Source organism: Galendromus occidentalis, unplaced genomic scaffold (genome assembly GCF_000255335.2).
Source record: "Galendromus occidentalis unplaced genomic scaffold, Mocc_1.1 scf7180000077190, whole genome shotgun sequence".
NCBI classification, from domain to species: Eukaryota; Metazoa; Arthropoda; class Arachnida; order Mesostigmata; family Phytoseiidae; genus Galendromus; species Galendromus occidentalis.
The window spans coordinates 150165-175869 of record NW_003805178.1 but is presented as its reverse complement, the minus strand read 5'-3'; the positions used below and the strand labels follow the sequence as shown (position 1 = coordinate 175869).

The 25705-nt window shown below is 53.1% G+C and overlaps 1 protein-coding gene across 1 annotated transcript; it reads left to right on the top strand.

The window, feature by feature from the left end:
- Nucleotides 1–661: 661 nt before the first annotated feature.
- On the top strand, nt 662–24994 carry LOC100905863 (homeobox protein DLX-1-like). The gene is made up of 4 exons (XM_003741638.2): nt 662–968; nt 8647–8760; nt 11773–11990; nt 24294–24994. Exons 1-4 carry the CDS (start codon nt 662–664, stop codon nt 24705–24707), a joined length of 1053 nt encoding a protein of 350 aa, XP_003741686.1. The 3' UTR covers nt 24708–24994.
- The last annotated feature ends 711 nt before the right edge of the window (nt 24995–25705 follow it).

The following is a 25705-nucleotide window of genomic DNA, read 5'->3' as shown; positions in this document are numbered from 1 at the left end:
CCAAGAGACCTATCTACCCACCGATCAACAGAACAACCACCCACCGACCCTTGAATCGCATTGGAGACGCTCATTGATATGAACATCGAACAGCTTCTGCTTTCTGCTTTGGATTATTTCGAAAATGTGTTCTTGTGCCCGCGCAAGGAGTGAAACTAGTGCAAAGGGTCGTAGCAGACCCCACGGATGGAGTGGCTTGCAGCAGCAGTGAACCGTCGTCGCTCAGAACCCGTCGAGCGAGCTGTATATTTGTTTTCGAGAGGTGTTCCGAGACGAACACAAGCAACGACCAAGTCAAATCTTCAGTAGGAGAGACTTTACCGCGTGAATTCCAAGCCCTGAGAAGCGTTCACGCTCGAGCAATATAAGTCGCATCTACTTCGACAACGGCGAGAGTAATACAAAGGAAGAAACAGAGCCGACTTCTCTCGACAAGCTGGAGAACCAGACAGAGCTCGGTAAAAGAGAACGCCCGCCTTCCTCGGACACAGTCGGACGAAATCCGCAACATCATCAGGGCCAAACGGCTCCATCACCATCATCTTCGTCGTATCCCCATCATAGAGACTTCCATCCCCATCATCTACAGAATCATCATCAACATCATCATCACCATCAACATCATCACCCCCATCGTCGAACCCCCGACGACTACGACGGTATGGCGCACACCCCCGGAGATTCAGGTCCGATGCACGAGGAGGGCAAGCAGTCTTTCATGGACATCCCGGGCCTCAACCCTAGCCTAAATCCATATCTGAGGGGGCAAGGTATGGTCGGAGGGTACCAACCGCAGCAGGATTTCTCGCAGCGGATGGGCTACCCGTTCTCCATGGGCAACGGACACCTTCAGTCGCCTTATGGGGCTCCACCTGGTCATGCCGCGCACTATTTCAGTGGTTATCCTCCGGCACACTGTCCCCCGGCTCATTCACCACCGAACTCGCGACAACCTCCTCAGAACGATGGTGAGTTCTCAAATTAGATCAAGAGTTTAGGTAGAAAGTGAGTCTCGTCCGAGACTTTGTCAAAGCAACAACACGGTGAACGCGCGATCTCAGCCGCGAATCCTTCGCTCTTCTCCAAGTCTGAATACACTAGCAGTACCGATAATGCCTGTACCACATTTGGCGATAGTGTCAGATGCTGCCAGCAGCTCCGTCATAACGCTACCCCGGGCATTCCGAAGAAAAGACGCAAAAGGTCTTCCTGCGAGCAGGGAGTTAACCGAGTCACGGGTGAAAATCGAGCTATCTGAGCCGAGAATGTTGAGCGAACGGTACGGGATTCCTCGGCGAAGCCCGCGCTCATCCTTTATGGGAGCAAGCTTTCGCACCTCGCCGTGGAACCCCGAACACACTACTTTTCGTCGCAGAGCGCGAATTCTCACTAAAAGCGAAACTGACACCATGAGAGGATCTGAGATCCATCGACCCCACATTCTGATAATCTTGAGGAACGGGTCGAGATTCGAGATCATTTGGCGAGCGCGCGAGCTCGATCGACCGACCGAACGCCGTGTTCCGCACCGGCTTTCTCTGTTCCGGAATGCTCGGTCTGCACTCGCATCGGCCTCTGGCTCGTCGTCGCTCAATGAGTCGTCGGGCTGACGACGTCAGAGAAGTTGCGCTGGCTCAACCCGCAGCGCCATTCCGATGAGCATAGCCTGGAGATTCCTGCTATATGGAATCCAGGAACTTTCAAGATGCGCATCCTCATGTGCGCGATGTCTTCATGATCTGGCTGATTCACTTTTTGATTTTCGTTCGGAAACTTGGGAGGACTCGACGCGAAACGACTCCTCAGATCCTTGAGCGGTCTTTGGGCCGCATCCATTCTCGTCCCGTGCACCCCCGCACACGGGAAGCTTTGCTCGATGGAATCGAGAGGTAAAGCTCATGAGTCAATTCGATACAATAGGGTGCTCTCCGGCCCTATATCATCGGTCCGTTCTTCTACATTCTGAAGACGCTCCCCGATACGGTCCGAGAGAGACCTTCCGAGATCGCGTAAGGGAAATAGCGTCGCCATTGTCGAATGTTATCGGGCTGCCCTCCCAGCTAAGTCGTTTGTGAGCGATGTCTTTTCGAGGTAATAGTACTATCGCTGTCAGTCTGGTGATCTGTTAAATTGGAGTCAATTGCTTGCTTGGGCAGCTATCCAATTAAGAGCGAATGCCAGTGCGTGCATTCGTTCCCGACCTCTCTACACTCGCTCTGGGAACGATAGCCGAGCCGGCCGGAGCGATCAACAGCACGCTTACGAGACCCTCACTTGGTGTTAAACGACGCATCGTCCCTGGATTATGCAGTGTGACCCGATGCGCCTCGTCGACGATGACCGAAGATCGCGCAGAGTCGCACTTGGGTCAAGTCCCGGAGCCACTGTGGAGATTATCTCGCTGACGAAGATCAGTCGGAGTTCGCTCCCGAACGAGCGTCGTATGACTGCCTTCTCCCGACCCCCGAGCCCCCTCGATTGCGTCGGATCACGCTCCCTGTACACTGCGGAATGAGAGTACCGGGGCTTGAGCCCAAGGTCTCGCCGCATCCAGGCGAGGTTTTCACCCGAGGATGTTCTCCGGGAACACCACGTGCTTCAATCACGTGCGCGATGCTGACATCGGTCCCGTTCGTGTTTGAACACACTCAACGGCAGACAGCTTTCGGGAATCCGATAGAAGCGTACTCGACTCAGGGAACACTCGAACTCTGTTCGGAATGATTTTCGGTACCGAGCTCGATCTTTTCCCTGGTTCCAAATTATTCTCCGCTCAAATAGCGAGCAGCCGAGAAGCAAGCCGAAGACGTACCGACTGACGGGAAGAGAACGGAAGAACTCAGGATAGACGGCGGCTCGGCAGGCAGAGGGAGAGAAAGGGAGTTTGAGACTCGCTCAGGCAACGAGGGAAAGTCTGAGCGAGTCGACGTTCGAGATCCAAGCAGGAGGATGGTCGCTTTCCCTTTCTGTTCGTTCGTGGTGTATAATTTTGAGTCTTTCCTCCCTCGAGCGGCTAGGGAGAAGAGGGTTGTCGTCGTCGTCGTCTTCTTCTTCGTCGACGACGTCCACAACAACGACGACGATGAGAGCACCGAGGATAAAGGAGAAGACACTTCTCCTTCGTGGGGGGCGTTACTTTTTTCAGGAGAACGCGTTCCTCTCTCTCTGCCGGTGCTCTCGGTCAAGCCGCCGCCGCCGCCGCCATTTCTTCATCACCGCAGAAGCCTGTAGTGGCGTACTCTGCTATCGGTCGCTCTCCCAACCTCCTTTCTTCCCTACTCTCGGTTCTACCGGTTCAGTCCCTCCAGAGCCTTGTTTAGCAGAACTTGGCTCAATCTCCCTTGGACGTCATGGTCCCTTCGGCCTTGGAACATTCGATTCGCATATATGTAGACGGCTTGAGCAATGTCTCGTCAATTGGAAATCCACCTGATTCGGGAAGTCGTCTGACCGTTACCATCGTTCTCGATCATAACCCGTGACCTTTAGGTGGATCAGGATGTAAATCGAAGGAGAACCCTGAGTTCCGAAGAAATTCTGATCCGGGCCTACAGACGACACGTCTCTCTAGCGGAGATCTTCCATAATCATGATCCGCACGCATCGTTGCTCATTTCTCAGCCAGAGTTTTCGCTTCCTTCGCGATCCATCGCTTAATGCTATCTCATTCAATTATTCCAAATTTTGCCCAATCGAAATTCAATCCATGGGAATAGTTCCGCTCTCTTGTGCGCGTCCCGATGCGAGACCTTGGATAAAAGTGTAGGCCTGCGTTCGCACTTCTCCCATCGGGAGCGAGCGGCATTGTGTCACTGTCAATCGGGTGATCACGCGCGAATCTCATTAGTAATCTCTAATCGCGTTTCGTGTCATCATCCAACAGAGCAGCAAGAGATGGTGGCGAAGATATTGTGTGCACGAAAAGCTTCAGTTTCAGACGGTCTGACGTCAGAAGCAACCAGGTTCCCTCCGCCGTGCCTCATTTTCACTAACGGTGAATGTTTTTTGGATCGTCACCACCATCGGCAGCGATGCGTTCGTTCTTCAACAGAGTGTAGACGATTCGCTCCCAAGTGGGGATTCGTGTACAGATCCCCGATTTTCGGGACCTCCTATGACTGAAGGAAAAAAGTCCTTCTGAGACTGTCTTTCATTCGAGTCGCGACGATCGCGATTCATCTATTCATCTGAAATAATCAATTGAGAGGGCGTGCGAAATTAATTCAACGCAAAGAGTCCACGAAGGGGAAGACGCGCGTCTCTCGTTATAGACTGCCGCCGTGCAGGGCAGCGACGATACGCGCCATCCTGTGCTGGAAGTATGTGAGCGAATGAATACGAAGCGGTTGCTACAAGCGCTGGGTGTGGGCAAGTGCAAGTGCTGCAGCAGGCAAAGCAGCGATCGTGTACGTCGCGTCGCTGGGAGGTCTGTCCGTGGTGTAATCCCGCCTCGGCTGAAGCAATCGTCCGCCAAACGAGCAAGTTCGCTTGCTGGCAAACTCTCGGCTGGCAGCGGTACAAAGGGAGCGAGCGAGCGAGCAAGCGGCCAACATGTCTTGATGCGAATTCCGCCGTCTTGCGTTATCCCGCTCGCGGCCGTGCGTTTATTCGTGTGTTGGACGCGGTTATTCCGTTTCTCGACCGATCCATGGGCTTCTCTCACCAAGCTGCATTGGTTCAGTCTTCCGAACGACGGTTCTTGCCTTCGACATCATGAAGCTGATTGGGTCGCTAGGAACCGAATATAAAGACTTTTGGGATTGGGATATCTAGTCGTCCCGAGAGAGCCGATGAGGCGCGATTGAGAATTTTCATAGGCGCGAAAACTATCCACATCGATGGTGGAAATGCTTAAATTCAAGATTGCGCCTTTGCTGCCGTGATCTTAGTCGTACCTATGTAGGTCGGCTCGAGCGCGAATTCCAAGGGATAGAGGCTCGATGGCTCGGATGGAGAGTCCGTTTCCCGTGGAAGTCAAATTACAGGTCTCCCCGAGTGGGAAACCCCTATTACCGCTTGATCCCATCGGCGAGATACCATCGGACTTGGCATCGAGCCTAACGAGCCTCGTACTCCGAGCCGAGGGAATCTCTCGCGGTTGGAGGGGGAGCTACTCAGGGGCTCGCGCCTCTTCAGGGAACAAGAACAGCGAGCAACTTATCTCACGCGAAATAAATCAGATCCTCTACAAATGGTTGCTCATACTTCATCAAGCGAGATGCGGTGTCTACTTTCGGCTCGTTCCAGTGGTCTTGTTGTTATTTTTCTTCTCTGTTTTTAATAGAAGCTCCTGTAGTTGCCCACCGCTCCGTTTTTCCCTCGCGCGGGAAAGGAGCCGGGAGCACCTTTGATGCGATGGGGAAGGAAAGTGAAAAGTTGGCAGATGTTGAAGTGGAGGCGGAACCAAACTCCGAGCGGCGGGGAACGCTGGAGAAAAGTAAACCCTAGGAGACAGACCGGCAGGCGGGCGGTCGGTCGGTCGAGCAGGCAGCCAGCCAGGGAGGTAGGTCGGCAGACCGACCGACACACAGCCGCATTGAGAGAAACGCGAAAGAGGCTTCAGTTGGGAACGAACTCCATGCATCCCTCCAAGCTAGTACAGCCGAACGGAACGGCACGAATCAATGGTCGGATAGTCGGCAACAAGCAAGCACAATGGAGTGCACGCACCTGTAGGGAGCGGATCTATACGAGAACGAGTGAAACACGCAAACCTCTTGCTTTTCGCCTTTTTCCGTGGTCGCCCTCCGAGCGTGTTGCTGTCCCACATGGCTCCAGCGTGAGCTCGTATTCAAGTGCCACCCCCCTCCCTCTGAAAGGTGTCAGAACAAATTTCGCCGCAGCAAATAACTCGGACGAAACTCCGTTAAAATACCTCTGAGGAACAAACATCTCCGTCGCGACGATTCCCCAGTGGCCGTTGCGGTAGTCGGGAGGAACGCCTCTGACGACTCTGTATTTTCTCCTCGGACGGAGGTTCTTCACGTCTTGTCTTACGGCCATTTATGTAACTCGTGCGCTGTGGCTTGAACAAGACATAAGTTCACTAAATGAACTGATCCATATCTCGATCATGAGCGTAATTCTACCCGATCGAAATTACTTCTTGGTCTGCTCGCGGCGCTCCGCTCCGGTTTTTGTGAAACGCTCCGATCGCTCGGCTCGAAGACATTGACGCAAGACGAAGATAGGAGGCAACAGGGCGTGAGTGGAAGGGATCGTTCCATTGCTCGACTCTTCTAGAGGTGACGGATCGGGAATGAGTTGGAGGCCGAATCTTCGGCGTACCCATCTTCGCTGGATGTTCGGCATTTCCACGAAAATCTTGGTACCTGGTCCTAGCCGGAATTCGGGACAGAGCACCGAGACTGGAAATGATTCAGGGTAAGGAAGAGTTCTGAAAACATTGCGACGAGCAAGGGTGAAATCTCCGAAAGTTCTGGCTGGAGGGCTCCTGTTGTTTTACGTCGACCGACGTTCCGTCTTTGTCGTAGCGGCGCTATTTTTCTTTATCCAGATCATGACGCACTAAATGCTTTGTTCCGTTCCCAGTCAGATAAAGTACGCGCGTTTCTGGCTGCTCCAGTGCTTTCATTCACTTGCCGGCTCGCTCGCTCGCCTGTTCGTTCGCTCATGAGCACTAGTGCATTAGCAGCTCTTCCATAGTTAAGAGAACTCTCGCAGCAGCCGTCAGCCTGGACAGGGGGTTTCTTCTCCATGCTTGCCGAATTTGTGGTACCGGACCATGTTAAGAAAATCCTCATTTTTTCTGAGATAGCAAACGAAGCGGCGAATGAGCTCGGCAGACGAGCGCTGACTGAGACAAAGAACAAGCTCGGCTATGATGGTCATAGCGGTCACCGTTGTTGCTGATGCTGCTGCCACGGCAGCCGCTGTCTAGTGAAGACTGAACCTGTACTTAGCGATCAGATAACATCAGACACAGAGATTTTCTTGCTGCTCGTCGTCGATGGTGTATCTGCGGCTGCTCGAAGTATTCCCCGTCATCGTCGTCGCGATCCGAATGTAAATTCGAAACTCATCGATGGCTGCCTGCGGTCACTGCCTGTTGGTCTTCTTTTAATTTATGGAGAAAATTCCAACGGGAGATCGCAGCGTCCGATAGCGAGGAACAAACCTCCCATCCTCGAGCCGCTTCCATCTACTGATCGGCGGTCTCAGACCGCGAATCGAAAGGACGTTCCCGAGCTCGATTGATGGACCCGAAGGATGTATTCATCAAATCGAGACTCACTCACTTCAAATCGAGTTTGCGTCTGCCAATAGGAAATGGAACGCCCGATCACTCGCCCCGCAGTGAGATTCATAAGTTCGTCTTCCTGTTCCCTCGAAAACCAGTCTCGGAATACCGGGGAATATTTGCACGCTTTGGTGACGCACATACTTTCCTATCGCTCCCCGCCCCTTTGTGACTCGCTCGTTCCGAAAGTCACTAGGTTCCCTTGCCGGACCTCTCGGTCTGCTTCTATATATTTCATATTTTTCGTTTCTTCCTCGTGGTTTTTGCTCATTCCTTCTTTTCGCAAAAATCAGCATTCAGCTTCCTCCTGACTCCAGAAGCGAGGACTGCGTAGTTTTTGCAGAATTTTCTGGAAGCCGGAACTGACGCGACCGATCTCGACGCTCCGCTGACTAACCGAACTGTGCGCTCGCTCAGGTCTTTCCCAATAGCCGGGCACGAGCCGGCGCAGTCGCGGGCTACTATATATAATACAAGTACCACCACGACAACGGCGACCACTACGTAAGCTAAAAAGGCGTTAAGAATTGATTTGGTTTTTTATGGAGCCTCGCTCACTTGCCTCCGTCTATCAGCCGCCGTCGCCGCTCGCTGTTGCTGGCGATGCCGTAAACATCGCCGCCGCTGCTGTCGCTGAAGTTGTGAGTGGATTTGCTTTGGCGCGGAGGCGTTTTTTACCTTCTACTCTGACTGGTTGGTCGGCTTACTCGCTGGCTCACTGGCTGGCTGGCTGGCTAGGTAGCTTGAGGGTGGACCACACAATACTAGAAGACCCGAGCGGTCGGCCAAGCGAGCGACGGACCGACGCCCCTTTGACGTTCGTCAAACGTCACCACGATTTTCTGTCCGTCCATACGTCCGACTGTCGTCGTCGCCGGCGTCTTTTACTAAAAACAGACCGCGGCCGTCGTCAATGCCAGCAGATATTTTGCTATTCAAGTTCTTCTTTAATCCGCCCACTCGCTTTCAGTTTTGTTTTATCGAAAAGGCGAAAGCTTGGTCTCTGATCGCCATGACCAATCCTCATGGCCTCGAGTGAACGAGGAGGAACTAGGCAGGTCCTTCTTCGGGCCCAGCAGAGATTTTAATGTCTCCGGCGTGATGGACTCTGAGCTCGCAGGAAGCTCCCAAGGAGCGCGTATCCCCTAATCGTAGTATGGATCGAAGCGTTCCGCTATTCGCGATGCGGCAACGCATGAAGAATGACCAAGCGGGGCAAGCATATGCAGGCGACCTACGTTTATTGCTGAAAAAAAATGAATCCATCCGAGCTTTTGAAATGATGTACCTGCCACTTTCCGAGCCTGATCATCTCGAGGAAGCGGAGAATTCGGGGAAGATCGAAACCTAGAGAAAGCGTCGGCTCAACTCGCTTTTCCTTTCAGGCTACCCTCATTCCGCAGATTCGCCGGGCCTAGGATTCCCCATCAAGAGCGAAGCGAAAGACGATCACCTCGGCAGAATGAGCAACCACATCGTCAGTGATTACACAGCTAACGGTGAGTTTCGTCTATGAAAATTAGGAGATCCGCCTAAGTCCTCGAACCTGGATCGCTCGAATCCGAAACGTAGAATCCTATCTAAGTATCGGGGTCTAACCTCGAGCTCTAGGCTGTCGATGGTTTTCGATGCATACAAACCCGAATGGGAATCAATTCTGAACCTAGGGAGAGCTCAAGTATCGTGTAAGGGCTCATCGAGCGAGCGGAGGAGCGAGCGAGCGAATGACTGAGTGAACACAGGATCGCTAGCTGTTTGTTGAAGTTACCCCCATAGCATGACACGGCTCATCATCAGCTTACGTGGTTATGGCGATGATGCACACTTCGCGTGGAAAGGAACCAAATCATGCCTGCCTACTCGTCGGCCCGCCTGCGCTATCGAATGCACGAGTTGTGTCGGGCGACACGTTGAGAAATTCTGCTCAAGAAGCGGAGAGAAAGAAATTCACACAGCATCTGGTTAGCGATCATGACGCCAGACACGGCAAATCGATGTCATATAGGGAGAGCATCCTCGGCGATCCTGACAGGGACTCGGGACGGGACCAAGTTAGCTTCGTACTGCACTTCCGAATTATGAAATTCGCGAACGCGGCATAGTGCCGATTGCACAAGATTCGCCGAATATGACGCAAACCTATCGGATTGCGCACGTTCCCACAAATGAGATGATAAAATTATATTTATACCTTATGTATTCTGCGAACAAATTTAGAAATTGACCAACTAAGCAAATGAGCGAGCTGGCGACCGAACTTCGGACCTAGCGCGCGATTCGACCGAGCGTCCAGTTCCTCGTTTCGGAACGAAGTGCTGTGAGCTTTACGACAAAGCGATCAGCGACCTGTGTCTGACGCCAGCTGTTGTTATGGACTCTTTCATATAATGTATACTGTCATGGAACGATTCAGTGCATCTCTTGCTATTTTCCTGTTCCTCTTATTTATTTTTGTGAATGACCGGGCTACCCACCACCCATGCTCGTGGTGAGGCCGCCAGGTAACATCGAGCTTGCCCGCTCGGACCCCGCTCGGACGGCCGCTCCGTCGATCGGTCGCTCTTCCGCGACCGGTGGGTAAAGGTCTTGGCAGTCGGGCAAATTCTGCAGAAACTTTCATTCTAATGCGGTCATCGTAGCTGGACGCGAGTGGACCCGTTCGTCAGAGGGCTGTCAAAGGTCGAGGATTGTCGTCTTGTCGCGTCCCGTTCCGTTCGTTTATCTAACCGTTCGTTCGTCTAGGCGAGCGAGCGAGCAAGCAAACAGGCGGACAGACAGCCCGGGAGCACGACTTGAAGTTGAAGCCGGGGAGACAATGCAGCCAGCCAGCGAGCTGGCGTCATTTCAACGGACGGACGACGCTTCACTGTAATTACCGGCTGTGAGCTTCCCTCGGTCGCTCTATCGGCTGGTCCGTCCGTCTGTCCGACGGTCGACGAGCGCTGCCTTCTCTGCGTGTCATTCGCTGTGAAGCTCTGTCCAGCCCGTACCCGTTCGGCTCATCTGGAAAAAGCGAAAGTTCGAGCCTGGATTTGCGAGCAGGTTCCAATGCGTTGCCTTTTCCCGGCCTGGCGGGATATTCCGAAAGAGTCACCGAGGACTCTTCTCATCGCTGCGTCAATCTCGGGTAAATGTTCCCTCGGGTACAACGAACAAACAAATTCAAGCTGCCATACACCCGCATTGGGAAACGAAACGCGAGGGCAACGAAAGCACGAAGAGAAAGAAGAAAAGGTGTGGTACTAAAGAGTAAAGTTAAAACACCACCTGGAGATTCCCTCAGCCGGGGACTCGGCACGACGGCAGCGGCGAAGTGCTTGCCTGGCTGCGTGGAGGACGGACGAACAGGATGGCTGGCTGGCAAGCCAGCTAGCTGGCGGTCTCTCCGAGTGGCTCTCTTCCGTTCGTTAGTTCGACTCTTTTCCGACGGAGGAGCGACTCGAAGGCTACAATTACGCGCTCGCTGCTCGGTACCCGTTGCCCCCCTTCCCCACTCTCCGCTCTCACAAGAATTCACCACTAAGCGTTCTTTCGTTCGCTCGCATGCCTGCCCACCCGTCCGCCCGCCACCCGCCCAGCAGCGTACTCGCTTGCTTCGATGCTTCTCCAGCTTGAGAGAACTAGATGGCTGACAAACTAGCTTCCGAGCCCGAGCTGTCGTTAGAGGTCCTCATCTCGGTCGGATAAACGTTCAGGATGGAGATAGTGGAGAGAAGGGGAAATTCTGGAAAAAATTCCAGATCATAGGTGTCCAAAAGAAATGATCTCTGGGGCTCTATAGCCTCGGCTGTAGATCTTGATTACGTAATGACGGTGTCGGATGAGTCGGTTGTCTCCTCAGCTACCGACTCGACCAGAATTCCTCCCTCACCGGCAATCCCGGTACGCTCGGCCTCGACGGGGTTGTACGGAGCCTTCGTCGAGAATCTCGTACTGGCTGCGACCCTGGTCGTTCGATCACGCACGAAAGCGTGGCTGTCGGGCTGTTGCTTGATTATTTGGATGGATTGATGGAGGAATGGATGGATTGCTAGATGGCTACTTGTCCAACAGAGCGATTCTTATTGCGTGCGTGAGCACCACTGGCTACAGCGATGGCGGTATCCATGTAAGAAGCCGTAGACAAGCGACCGCAAGATTCATTGAAAGCCAGTAAAGCAGGTAAAATTCAATTTGCTGTTGGTTCAGCAGTTACAGACTCGCAAACACTTACCGACACACTCGAATGAATGAACGGACAGACAGACGGACAGACGAACAACAGACAAACAGTCGAGTCATTCAGTTGGCCGCTCGGTCGCCATTTCGCTCGGTTGGTAGCAAACAGTGGGTCGGTCCTTGGGTGGGAGTACATAATGAGCAGAGGGAAAGGAGCTCTTCTTCTCTGACGTTGCTCGCTAGCTTACTCGTACTTCCGCTCGCTCGCTCACACTCGTTCCTCGATTTATACGATAGTCTCGTTTTCGTGAACCTGAGTGGGGATTGATCTTTTTCTTCTGATGGCATTCCAGATAAGTCGATGGACGACCCGCTGCGGGGTTCGGCCGGCGGAGCCCAAACTCCCCAGGGAAATACGACGGGCCCGAAAGGCAAGAAAATGCGAAAGCCTAGAACAATCTACTCCAGCCTACAACTACAGCAACTTAATCGGAGATTCCAAAGGACTCAGTACTTAGCTCTCCCCGAGAGAGCTGAGCTTGCCGCGTCTTTAGGACTCACCCAGACTCAGGTACGTGATTCAATGTATTCGATAGTAGGTAGGAACAAGACGATTCCTGGCTCCCCTGGGATCGGCGGGGATCGCGCAAAAAAAAAACCGAGCGGTCGGTCGAGAGTGGTTCGTGAATTTCGGACGGCGCGGCCAATTCCGAAAGCAGCGATACGAATTCGAGGATTGTTGCGCTGAAATCAACAATGGAGTTGGGAATGAATTCGTGGATCACGCGGTACCGGCAGTGTCTCCGTCGGCGAGTCAATCAGTCGTTTGCTCGTTCCGTCGGTCTGATAGTCGACTTGGCGCTCGATCGGTCGGTCGGTCACAGATCGGAGGCGTCTTTCACGCCTGGCCGAGCACGCGTAGCACATTGACTATTAACGGGATTGGACAGTTGGAGACATCGAAAGTCATGTCATCAACCGCGACAACACAGCCTAATTACTCATCATGCATTATGTACAAGGTCGTCCGCCGAAATCCGTCGGAACCATAAACGGAACAACAGTCACACGATGGAGGCGAAGAGCAACCATCTGATCGGAGCGAAGCAGCGAAGGGTTCATGGCGCAATTTCCCCTGTGTTCCGACAATCTGCTGGGTAACCGAGCTCCCCTTCTTCAATGTCTTTCCACGGCTATACTCTGGAGCTCGGGAAGGCAGCTCGACGGGGACAACGGACAACCAGCTCAAATCAGCATATTCCCGAATGTTTCAAGCCAGTTCTCAGGTCTTTCCTCAGAAACAAGTGGCATTCCCTCCGGGTGAAGTCTTTCTGCTGGCGGTTTGACAGTCTGCCAAGAAAAAGAAAGGGCGAAAATATGAACTTGATATCCGATCGGTGGGTCCTTCTGTCCGTATGCTTCGGCTTGGTACTCGGCCGAGCAGGTGGAAGTATGGGAAAAATTATTTTTTTCTTTCCCTCCCGGTCTCTTCCCTCTACACGTTGTCCAAGCCGCCGTGTACATGATATGTGCATACATATGTATGTATCGATCGTGTGTCGGTCTCCGATATTTTCGGAAAAATTTCGACTGCTTCGGTCGAGGAGCCCGAACGTCGTCTCGACACCTGAAGGCGAGGGACATCGGATTTCTCAATCTCCGATGGTTCAGCATCGAAGCGCGCTCCAGAATCGCCACCGAGAGAAAGGTCATTCTCTGGTTGCTTGTACATACCGCTGACTATCAGATTTGGCTCACTTCTTGATTGACCATCAGCATCGCGACGTCGACTACTTCACAGCGCGGTACCGGTTGACGGTCGATTGGATTTTCTGGCTGCTGTGATTTTTTTTCGATCCCACGAGGACTTTCTCCGATTTTCGTCGGAGGGACTAGTCGAGGCTGTAGCGGTAGACTGTTCGGATCGCGTTACCGCCCGGAACATTCCGGGACGGTTCGGTGGATCCGAGCCGGCCAATGTCAACACATTCTAGCCGCCTCGTGTGCAGTAGCGAGATGATTCCATTGAGGGGCCGATCTAGACCCCGCGACCCGTAGGACGGTGGACGATCGACGATCGGGGGCTTAAACTACTCCAGCGCAAACTCCCGAGCGAGCGAACCGGAGTCATATGCAGTCTACTATAATTGTGAGCGTGACATTCTCCGCGAAGTGAAGAACTTTGATCCGACGCGACGTCTAAGATATGTAGATTTGACGAGGGGAGAAATCGGCTTGGAAGAGGTCAAGGCCCATCTCGTTCGGGGTCTGCGCGTGTGTGGGTCTACGGATGTTTCCAGTCAAACCGACGTGCTATTGCATTCGATGTCGTCACCGTCATCCAGCCAAGTTTCAAAATTCGTGTCCAGTATTTGTATTCCCTCGCGGAATCCGGTCGCGCAAACCGTTCGCAGAGTATATTCTGAAAATTGGAGACGTCTCAACTTTCCGGGAACACTCCCGTCGAATACGTCGACGATGATCTTCGCTGTCAATGTCGGAGAAGAATGTGGATGACGACCGAACTCCGTGGATCATGACGGCCGTACATGTGTCTGCCTCTTCGCCGAGGACCGTAGGAAGAGCAGGCAGGTGGGGCGGCGAGCGAGGGAACGCGCGCGCGCACGCGGGACGACCTTTAGGCCTGGAGCGAAATGATCGAATATCAGCGATTCGGAGGAACTCAATCAAATCCGTTGGCATTCTGTTTTCTGCCCGCTCGTTCACTTGTTCGAGTGTCTTCCGCTCGTGTAGCCCTCCGTACGCTGTTCGGCCCATTCGTTCCATCTATATCCGTCGCCGGAGCAGCGTAAGGCGATCTTGCCACTCTTCTGTTACGGCGACGCTTTTCTGGGCTTTCGCTGCTTCATTGGGGATTCCTCATTGGATAGGAACGCAAGTGGAGTAAGCAGAAGAACAAAGAAATTAGTTTGACGCCAGGCGATGTCCGCGTCGATTATATTGTTGTTGTTGCTGCTCTTGTTGTCGTCGCCGCCGCCGTTAAGAGATTAGGATCATTGATTATATCAGCAGCTTGAACAAGGTATCGATCGATTGACTTATTCACTGACTGTAGGGACCTCTAGTCAGGAGTTTCCGCGCCGTCGTCTTGCGGACGCTGCTGGCGGAGCCATACGTGCTCGATATACATATAGAGATGAGCGTCTTCTTTCCATCCGAAATCGTTCTGAAGCGGAGGAAGATTTTGAATTCCGTCCCCTGTTGTCAAGAAGGGAAAGCATCTGCAGAGAATCGAATGGACCGGAAGCGGTCGGTCCCCACTCATCGCGCGGATTTCCGAGTGAGATTTCCTTTTGCCTCTCAGGTAGCTCCTGCCTGCCCGCAGCAACGGTTCGAGGGTGGGAAGAATCCGAATACTGCCGCGAGCTATTCGCTGGAGTGAGACGGACGAATGGGGTTCTATCCGAGTTTCGTCTCCCTCGGAGACTCGAGGATTTTAGCTAGGGAGAGAAACACCTGAAGAACATTTCCCACAGAATGGTCGGTTTTGCCCCCGAATCAAGAAGTGAAGCAAATCATTTCTTGTTCGATCTCTTGACTGACAAATTATCGATGTTAATGAGCCATATGCTCAGTCCGTCTTCTTTTTCTTCGAACCGCTCCTGAGACGGCGAAAGGAGAAACGAGAAGCAGCCTGTCTGCCTGACTGTCTGCCTGCCTAGCTAGCTCACGGCTCGGATTGAGCACTCGGCAGTGTCGGATGTCTTCGGATGATGATTCATATTTCTTCTGTTATTCCACCGACTTGTTGCTCTCGCTCGTCCTGTCTGACAGAGAGAGATTCTCCGCTCCTGTTTCCTTCGGAATTCCCATCCTGATATCCTGACTGGTTTGGCTAGCTGGTCGGTCGGTCGGCCGCCCGCTCGCTGGTCGGCTGCTCGACTTGCGTGCTGTCTATCAGCCTCGCTGGCAGCTGCGCTCGCTGGATGAGTGACTGGAGTTTCCTCGCGATCTCGTAGCTACCTGAGAGTGACAAACGAGCTGGTTGGTTCTCATTCTCCCTCAGTGGCGAGTCGGACCACTCGTCCCCGGTCGAGCCTCAACCTGATCTCGATTCTTCTTCCGTGTCCGGACGATCCCGAGCTCAAGAATCGAGAAATCGTTCACGCCTGCGGAATCAGCGTCCGATAAAAGATAGTGGGTCTGAGGACCCAGAGAGAAATCAGAGACTTTCCCCCTTTGCGCTAGCGGACGCGCTCGTGAGTCCGTCGAGCCGTCCATCGTCTGGTGAGCTGTCGCCCTGTCACCTTTCACGGCATCTTCCCATCGTTCAATGCAATAAATAAATTAACGAAGCGGCAGCAGCGCGTGATTACACACACACGCACGGACATCGCCCTGGCTGACTTTTTCCTCTTCTTCGTCCCGCCGGACACTTCTCAAATCGAAATCTTTCGCACTACTCTCATACATGCAGTGCGAGCCTATCCGTCATTGACGTCATTTCGACTGGGAAGCTGCCGTCGTTGTCACCGACGGATACGCCGACACCGCCACCTCCATGAGCCGTGGTTGCTTTATTATGATCAACGTTATCATCACTACCCATGACTGATACTGCTTGACTGGCTGACTGACTGAGTGACTGAGTGAGTGACAGGCTGAACTCGCGGTCCCACCTAGTGAATGAATGCATAGAAATGTAGATGGATGAATTGATGACGAATCCGCATGGACGCGGTCGACGCCAACAACGGCAACAATGGCGCGGGAGCGACGGAGGTAGCGTCAATTCTGCGGCGGCAGTAGAAAAGAGACATGATGGACGACGTGTCATAGAGTCCGTCTGTTTCGCACCGCCGAGATTCAATTTAAGGTAGGTAGTCCTTCGCATCGACCGAGCGACAGACCAGTCGCGCGAGCGAGCGAGCGACCAACCGACCGACGGCTCACCGAGCGGGCTAAAACTGAAACGATAGCAAGAAACAACAGTCGACAGAACAGAAACGACTTCTCAAGTAGCTTGCTCACCGTGGAGATCGCTCCGATCGGTGTGAAGTCGAGACAACCTCGTCGGATGCTATGGAGGCGTCAACTCCGGTAGTTGCTAGCCAAGCAGCACCCCATCGAGTTCTTTTGTTTTTCATCCACAACAAGCTCACGAGGAGAGAGAGAGAGAGAGAGCGAGCGATGAGACTCGTTAGCTCAATGGAGACAGGAATGAATGAATACGCGCGTGCGTGAGCGATAGATAGAGAGCGAGCGAGCAAGTGTGGAGTAGAAATATCAGCGGGGTTTCTACGGCCGTGACGGCGCGCTCGCTTGCTGCTAAAATCGCGATAAGGGAGCCTGACTGGTCAGGCGACGATATCACCTGCTGGGAGTGAGACGTCCAGGCGACGAATTCAATCCCGGTGAGGATGTGACCGCGCGCTACTACACTTGCTTTTGCCAAGCAGCAGTTCTTCTGTCGATCCCATGCCGGCTAAATGGGTACTAATCCTCTCTAACCGGTCCCCGACGTGTCGATCTCCGACCGGGTAAGACAGAAAAATTCCTTCGCACATCCACTCATTTATTCACTGTCGGTCAGGCGTTTGTTGGATACTGGTCGCGTTTCATTCCCTCATTTCGTAAGGAAAGCGGTCCGTTTTCGCAAGTAGCTCGCACTGCTCTCCGCTCAAGAGAAAAGCAGATTATTCTTGATGTTAAAAGAAGAGAGAAAAGGTTTACGGGTGGCTGCGCACGGACCCTCTTCGTAGTAGGCGCCTACTTCGTCGACTGTTTTCCTGCTTCGCTTTTTTTTTATAGACGGCCAGCTACACTACGGCCAGATGCGGCGGCAGAGGGGACAGCGAGCTGCTTCAAAAAAATAAAACAACAGCGTTGGGTCTCATAGCTTTCCGCCATGCGAAGCAACGGTATCGAGGTATCACGTACTCACCGAAAGCGAGCATCTCGGATTTTCGCAGTCGCCCTCTCCGAGCGCCGATCCTCGACCCGAGGAACTTGTGAAATTGACCGTCAGACAGTTCAATCGCCGGAGTTCCGCACGTTCTCGATCCTCTAACGTTTCTCGAATGCCGACCGATGGGATAAATTGTAGACCCGGCCCAGATGAGCTCAATTTTCGGCGTGAAGTCGCGTAGTTCTTCATTGTGCAGTCATTTCGTGCGCCACGATACGGAAATCTGAGCTGCGTCGATCTTGAGAAGGATCTTGGACAAAGTTGTGTACAAACAGGGAGACCCTTGAACACGGGATGGTTTCGTATAGACTCGAACATAGACTCGATCTCAGGACCCCAATCACCGAAGCCCGATGATGGGTTCTGCTCTCGTCAGAAACTCTGCCGACCAGACAGACGGGTTAGAATTGGCTTCCTCTTGGCGACTGCGAGGAGTTGCTCATGTGGTGGTCGACAAGAGACAGAGCGAAGACGTGCAGACCGACAAGGGAGCAGCCGAACGACGACCGCGGTCTTAATGACATGTCTTTTCACCGGCGGCCTTGCGTGCTCTGCTTCAGTATTGCTGATCAGTCGGGTTCTCGTGCAGCTCGTGTTTGTTCCGAGTAGTCTTCCAGCTGACGTATTTTGAATCACTCGAATGGCCTGAAGCATCCAAGAACGATATTCCGTCGCTTTCTTTAATCGTTGTCGCTTTGGCTGTCGCCATTGCTTTCGATGAATCTCGCAGAGATTATATTTACCTGGAACCTCGGCTCGGGTCTCCCGAGCTCTCTCTTGGAAATCGCAAGAGTTCACACCTTCGTATAATGAAAGGCGCCGTGGGTGGAGAACAGGAAACGTCTCAGACAAGATCGCCGTAGCTGTGGCCGCAGCAGACAGGCCTGAAGAGCACACAGAGTCTCGAACAGCAGAGTCTCCAAACGAGACGACGAGCTGGCGGAACAGGAGACTTTTCTACCGTGAGCGGACTTCTCAAACCGTCTCACGAGATCCAACCCTTTTGATGGTTGAACCTGCTGCCCGCGCTTCGACTTCACTTCCTAGCTGCCTGCCTGGCTGACTGACTGGCCGATCAGACGGTTGCCCGATCGACCAGACTAGCACCACGGTTCGCCGACGTCGGTGGCTGAAACCTCTAAACAAAACTTCGGCGAAACGCGTCGAAGCTCGTTTTACGCCGAACGCGTTTCGACTTCAGGCGAATCAGCGAAGGCAAAAAGTGCCTGAGCAAACGCTTCTCTTGCTCGAATCAATCGGCGTTTTTTGGCCCTCGCTCGGTAGATCAGATCAGAGGGTCCGTTACACAAGAGTCTCATCGGGTCGAAAAATTAGCCCGACCAGCTGAAACTCTGCTGCGAGCCGAATAAACCGTTAGCGGACTCCTTCAACCTGCTTCGAATCCGAGCACCTCGCTACCGATGTACGGGAGTCTGCGGGTGCCCGTACATGAAGCTCAGGATGCCCTTCGCTCAAGTACCCGGGCTTCAGGCGCACAACATTCGAGTGCCGCAGACTGCTCCCCGCATCGAGCCCTCTTCTCCCCATTCCCCCTTCCTTCTGGTACCGTTATCCCCATCCCACAACTCAGAACGGCCAGTGTAAAGCAAGACATTCAAATTGCATGGCGTGCGTGGCCGACATAAATTTCATCTTTTTCCTCTTTCTCTTCCTACCCCGCAGTACTTTCGGAGCAGGTAGTAGCAGCAGCCGCCTCTGAGCTGGAGGGGGATGTGAAGGTGGTCCTCTTGGTCGGACGCCCCTTCATCATGCATTTCTCTACTCGCGCTTAGTAGTGCACGGCTCTACGCTTAAATCTCCACCTCATTTTTGCTCTTTTCCCTGTTTCGTCCCCACCCCATATCCGGGTCCGAGCACGCCGATGACGAATACGGCGGACTTCCCTGACCACTTCGTTCAGGGGTTTGAGGTCCCGCAGCACAACCCAGGCGATCTCGTCTTGTGGTCAGCGCGGGAATTTCGAAGCCGAGATCGACTGCAATGCAGTCAGTCAGAAAATCGCAAATCAGACTCTCCACTGGCCCGCTGCAGTGCGTAGCACCGATGCCGATCGCGGGCAAGGGGTTTAATGTGACTGCGGGGACTCTCCTCTAAGTAGTTCCTCGGATCGACGTCGAAGGTCGAGACTTCGGTCGAGTTAGCTCACGAGGCTGCATCGCGTGTTTTTATCGGACAGATTTTTGAGCAGCTCAGGATTCGCCAGCGATCCTACGCGAGCGAATCCGAGGTGTCCACGAGATTGATACCACCATCGGAGGAATTTGTTGCGAAGCTCCTTTGAGGAGAACCCGATTATGGATACCTAGCTCCATATTGGGAAAGTATCCATCTGGATAGTTTCGCATTTCATTCTCTCTCTCTCAATATCTCGTTCGAGAAAAGGAAAAAAGATGAGCGCTTCTCATGTTTCGTTGAAATTTCAGCCAATCGATCATCACGATCATGGTCTCGTTTTAATAAGCCCGCTCCGGGCTCGAAGTCTCTGCTGCGTTGCAGTGTGGACCCGCAACTCTCTTCGCTCGTTCCTTTCTCTTTTTTTTTGGCTCGTCTCCACCGACTTTCTCAACACCTCGCGGATGCCAGGGTCCGAATTGAATTTCTCCGAGGTGGAAGCATACTTGGCGGTACTCTAAAGAAAGGCTGGTGATTAGGGGGTGTCACAGGGGCACTGCGATCGAGCGACTGAATTTTCGCGGCAACGGCACGTATCTAGAGATCAGTCTACTTCTGGTGACAATGTCCCTTCTTTGCTCCGGTTGTCCTGCTATCGGCCAGAATGTTGTTCTGTTTCTATTCTCATCGTCACCGGCGTGTTCTTTCCTTTTTCATGTTCTTGTTGTTGTCGTCGTTGGCGACGGCGGGCAGAAATGATGAGCAAATCGCGTGTGTTTTATAATTTGCGATGGACCACGTCAGACGCAAAGTCCAATGGGGCGTCGAAGACACCGACAACAATGACATCAAGAACACACACACACACGCAGCAAGCAGGCAGGCAGGCGACCGACCGGCAGACAAGCAAAAATTCGACGGCAGAGACGTGCGCTCATGCACGGAAACGTACCGTACGTTGAGGTCCAGACGAGCTCCGTGGGACAGATCTCGAAGAGTGCCCGTCATTGAAACAATTTTCCGGCCCACAGCGCTTATCTATGGCCGCTGTCAGAAGTCTTGGACTAGAGCCGCGGATCCCGTTTCGCATGGAAACCTTTCTCTCATGAAAAGTTTCGATGCGAAAGAGGATCCGATGCCGCGAGAATCGATACATGCGAATTATGAGATATTCCTGCGGTCATAGTTCATTCCTTGCCAGCACCGAGTCCGACGAATTGCGTGCTGGGCTCCCAGCTTCCGTGAGCGGTCTTGGCTCCGGCGAGACAATCCAACTGATCAGAAGCGTTGGCAAGCGAATTGGACAACGGGCAGCATAGGAGAGAGCCATCGAATCCATCAGAAAATATTTGTTTTCGGAAGAGAGGAAACGCTCGTACCTCCAGGATAGGCCCTTGCGGCGGACGCCCGCGAGTAAGGCATGATGTGAGCTGAAGGAATTCAATTTCGTCATTCTCCTACTCGAAGTTCCTTATAATGAAGGAGAATAGAGCTCATATTCGTTGTTGATGCCGCCGCCGCCGCCGCCGCTGTTGTCGCTCGCGCTGTCCATCGTGAGAAGATGCGGGCGCTGTTGTTCTTGTCTGAGGCCCCTCTCATAGTGTTCAAAAAGATCACGAGATACCGGTCGAAGACGGACAACTTCTGTCAGTCTGTCCGTCCTTCGGTCTTCTCGACGTTCAGTCCCTACCTCGGCTCCTCTTCCATTTCTTGTATTGACAGCTTCAGCGAGAGTTCCCTCGTCGATCTCTCATGACGCTGCCCTGGACCACGTCCCGTCGTCGACATTTTTGGCAACGTTGACTAGCAGAGAAGACTGCCGGGCAAACGAAAACAACCGAACAGGCTCCCGCCTCGTGCTCCGCTATCGTGTTCGTCTCACACAACCGAAATGTCAAAAAATTCAAAATCAGTCTTTTTATCCGCGAATCTTGCGGTGCACCATTGCTCGATGGCGCGAGTTGTCAAGCGACCAGCGAAGGGGACGCTGGTGTCGGTAGATCGAGCCCCACGGAACCGTCGGTGCATTGGCCGTGCTGCGTTCCCTCAGGACAAATCCGATGGTTGTCGAGTACATTTTCATGCCGAGTTGAGCCTCCGCTCCCCAGCGAGGGAACGAACGGACCTCGGGCTCTACGCTCTCTGCCAGGCCTGGTCTAGAGAGGAGGAAGTCCTCAATTATCCCATCCAAAGCTATCATCATCGAGTCGCTCCCTTCCGGACGGAACGTTTTCGATCGCTCTTGGCCCTTGTTCGGGAACTCCTCTGCGGAGACTTGAGAGATGTCCCATCCCCTGCTCCCGCTCAAACTGGAATCGCTTGAACGTAGTCATCACGAAACGAATTCTCGAGTGCTCTGATTCCAAAGGGACCAGCCATCTCGCTGGTCGTGTGCCGTTCGTTTGTTTACGCTCACTCCTTCCTTTTATCGGACTCACTCAGTTTTTGTAAAGTCATCCAAGCATCTTAAGCTTAGCCTCCAGCGGGCGGCCATTCGACTCTGACAGCGGAGGAGACAAACAGGAGCGGAGGTGTTTCACTTACCAAAACAATTGTCTGCTCGTGATATAGTCGATGATTGTTTATTGGCTTGCCTCCTCATTGTCAACCTTCGCATACCAGCCCGCCAGCTTACGGGCAGCAGATTGACCGGCCGGCTAGCTGACTGACTGACTTGCCGGCCAGCTAGCTTCGACTGGTCCGCTAGCTGGACGGATGACTTGCCGCTCGAACGGGCGGTCGGCCGGCCGGCCGGCCAACATCGCTCCCAGACTTGAGTGGCAGGGGGAGGATCCGATCTCTGTAGCGGCAGCGGGGTGGATTGACATCGCGCGTTGGCTTTGGGAAGAGGAAGGGATGCAGCGGCAAAAGCAACAACGGCAGTCAACCAAACAGACACACCGAACAGTCAGCGAGAAGCCAGCAAGTTGGACTGATAGAAGGACGGATGCCTCGACGGAGGGACGGACAGACCGGCCGACCAAGCGAACGAACGAGCGACCGACCGACCGACTTACAAACTGACGGACAAACAGACGGACAGATAGATAGATAGACGGACGGACATACATCAACTGTTGAAGTTTTCAAAGATACAGATGACTCGAGGGCATCAAAAGTTTGATTGCACTTCGATATTCGCAGACTGACTGTCGAACATCACACAAGGACTTCCCCGCAGTGGAGGACACGTTTTCCTGCCAGAGTGGAGAGTTCGAGCGCGAACTAGTTTCGCTCCTCGAATCCCGTCGATCGACGCTCGCGCGTTGCGTTTCGAGACCGCTGCGCGAACGGTAGTGACCCGAAAGAGAAAGCACCGCTGAGTGCTGAACGGTGATCGTCAGAGATAGCTCGGCGATGGTGATGGTGCTGATGACGATGATGAGAAACGATCTATATGATCACTTCTTGAACAAGCTTGCTTTCGAAGTATTCCGTAACATCTCTTCTTGTCGCTCTCTCCCCGTCTTCACCAGTCCTCCTTCGTCTTCACGGTCGTCGTCGTCTTCCTCCTCCTCTTCGCCCTACTCGAAGTCGTTGTCTGGGGTTCGTGGGGTGGTACAGCAGACTGGGCGTGATGATAATGATGAAGGCGATGATCAGGGCAGCCAGAGTGGCAGTCGGCGATCTCCGAGCAGGCGGTTTCTCCTCCGCCGCCGCCGCCATCGTCTTCTTCATGTTCTTGTAGTTCTTGTACAAGTTGTCAGAAATAGGTCTGTCCGTCGGTCGGTCGGTCAGCGAATCGGTAGATCTTCTCCCGATTTTGTTCCTTGCCGACCGTACCGCCTGCCCGTCTAGCGAGCGAGTCTCTTAGTCAACGGGCTTCGAGACAGGTGCGTCGACGGCTTCAGTTTCAACCGCCATCGCGCTTTTTCGTCGTCGCCAACGTTGTTGATTCGGGTGGCGTTGTCGACGTATGTTGCTCGGAAGCTGGCGACAGCTGGGTGATACAGTTCGCTATATTCTGATCTCCCAAACACGGTTTGCAGCGAAGTCTAACGTCTGTTTGCGCTGCTCCGTATCTTCCTCGTTCATTTTGCCGTGGGCCGCTCGTGAATCCGCCGTCTGAATATCGCGACGCATAACCGACTCCCGAGCGGACGAGGGAGTCCAAGGGCTTCGCGATGGCTTGTTGGGTCGAACCGTATCCGCGCGTATTCGGTTAGCGAGACGGTAACGCTCGGTGCTCGGTCGCCAGACTTTGAGTACTGCGACAATTGTACCGCAACATACATTTGAATGCGAATCGAGCTTCCACAGTGAGCTCTGTACCCGTTCTTGTTGCGAACGGGGACGAGAGCGGGAGGTGAATAGCAATTCGCTGACCACCCGCGGTATTTTGTATGTTAATTGAGAAATTATACCACATACACACTCGGCGAGCGCGTACACGCACGATTCAAGCAGCCGGTCCGCCTGACCGACTAACACATGGGTACAGAGCGAGAGAGAGAGAGGGGGGATCGCGGGCACAGCGATGAGCAAACAAAACCTGGTTGCCGGCTACTACAATGCCCATCACGTGCGAAAGAGCACACATTGCGCGGCCGGATGCGACTGGTTACATCTATTAGGAGTTGAGCGCCCACCGCTTGGATTCGATCGAATGGATTCATCCGATTCGGCATGAAAATCGAAAGAGCCGGCGCAAAAAACGCCCCCACTCCCTCAGCGGGGCATCGGGGACCATCGGGCGAAATGGATTGATTTCGAAACAGACTCGGTAGTGACGGTCGTACGTCAAGGAGCTCGAGCTCACAATCGGAATGGCTAGGAATCGACAAAGTCTAACCGGGTGTTCTTCTGTTCCAGGTGAAAATATGGTTTCAAAATCGGAGATCCAAGTGTAAAAAGATGTTGAAAGCTTCGCAAAACAACCCGCAGGCAGCGGCAGCAGCCCTCGGTTTATCGCAGCCGGTAACGCCAAACGGTGGTCCGACGACGCCAGGTACACCGAATATGCCGAACAGTGCAGATACCCCCCCTAGTGATGCATCGCCGTCGCCTCAAACCCCGCCTACCCCCTATCATCCATCGGCGCTCGGCGGCGCCTTGGGTCACCACAGTTTGGGCAATGCGCCCACGAATTCGTTAACACCTCCTCCCAATTCGTGGGATATGCCCTCCAAGGCGCCAGCCATGATGCCACACAGCTACATGTCGCAGTACTCCGGATGGTACCATGGGCATGCGGGTGGCGACCCGAACCAGCAGGTGCTCACCTAGAACTTTCCATAGAAATACTAACGGAACGCGAATTGTTTGAAAATACAAACAATGAATGAAGAAAAACACACATACAGTAACTCGCATCACTGCTCGTCAAGTTGCCTTTGCGCGAGCTTTCGGTCCGATCGTCGGCAGCGATCGATTGATCGCGTGCCTGGAAAAGAGAAAAAAAATGCTGCTCTTGTCCGCTGTTATTTATTTCCAAGTAGTCCCGCGACTACGGGACGCGAAACCGCGAAACCGTCTGCGAAAGCCTTAGGTAGTTAGTCAAACACGATGTGAAAATATAATGATGTGGAAAATGATGAGACATAATGAGCAGCAAGACTATGGAAACGATATATGGGTAATACGTCGCCACGACGGTCTCACGTCGAAGACAGCAACAACAACAAAGAATATTCCGCGTCGGTATGGCAACGCAGAGCCCGCAGCGGAATCGATCATCTGCATTCCACAAGAGATGAATCGCTCCGCACTCAAGAGCTACTGTGAGTCGAGCGTATAAATGAAATATCCTCTGCGTAAGAGAGAGAGAACATATAAAGAAAGACATTGTTCCCCGTATCGTCCCAAACGAGACATGTGCGAAGAGTGTAAAGGGAATTAGAGAGTACAGTACAGTGAAACACAACGTGATTGACAGATTTGAAGACGAGAAGGAGCAAGCGAAAATAAACCGAGGTAATTTCAAATTTTGTCGCGAAATCTTTCTTCTCAATTATTATGTAAGGGGAAAGAGGACTCCCAGACGCACGTCGTCGACGACGCGACGCAGGTAGAACGCTTCATGCTTCCAGCTCAATAAAGAAACTCTCTACTCTTCGGTTGAGGAATCTCCATGGCCGGAATTCTGGCATTTCACTTCGGTCGGCGACGACGGCTCTCGGAAAAATCGGCACGAGTCACCGTCGAGTCGAGAATGCTCGAAATTGCATGTATTCGAAATGGCCAGCGTCATGTATCGACTAGGGTGATTTTGCGACCGAGTTCGC

What these genes read in the sequence shown, in the direction of transcription:
- LOC100905863 (XM_003741638.2), top strand. Translation starts at nt 662, where the DNA reads ATGGCGCACACCCCCGGAGATTCAGGTCCGATGCACGAGGAGGGCAAG. An exon ending in ACAACCTCCTCAGAACGATG is followed by an intron (nt 969 to 8,646) that starts GTGAGTTCTCAA and finishes TTTTCCTTTCAG; the next exon opens with GCTACCCTCATTCCGCAGAT. An exon ending in TAGGACTCACCCAGACTCAG is followed by an intron (nt 11,991 to 24,293) that starts GTACGTGATTCA and finishes CTTCTGTTCCAG; the next exon opens with GTGAAAATATGGTTTCAAAA.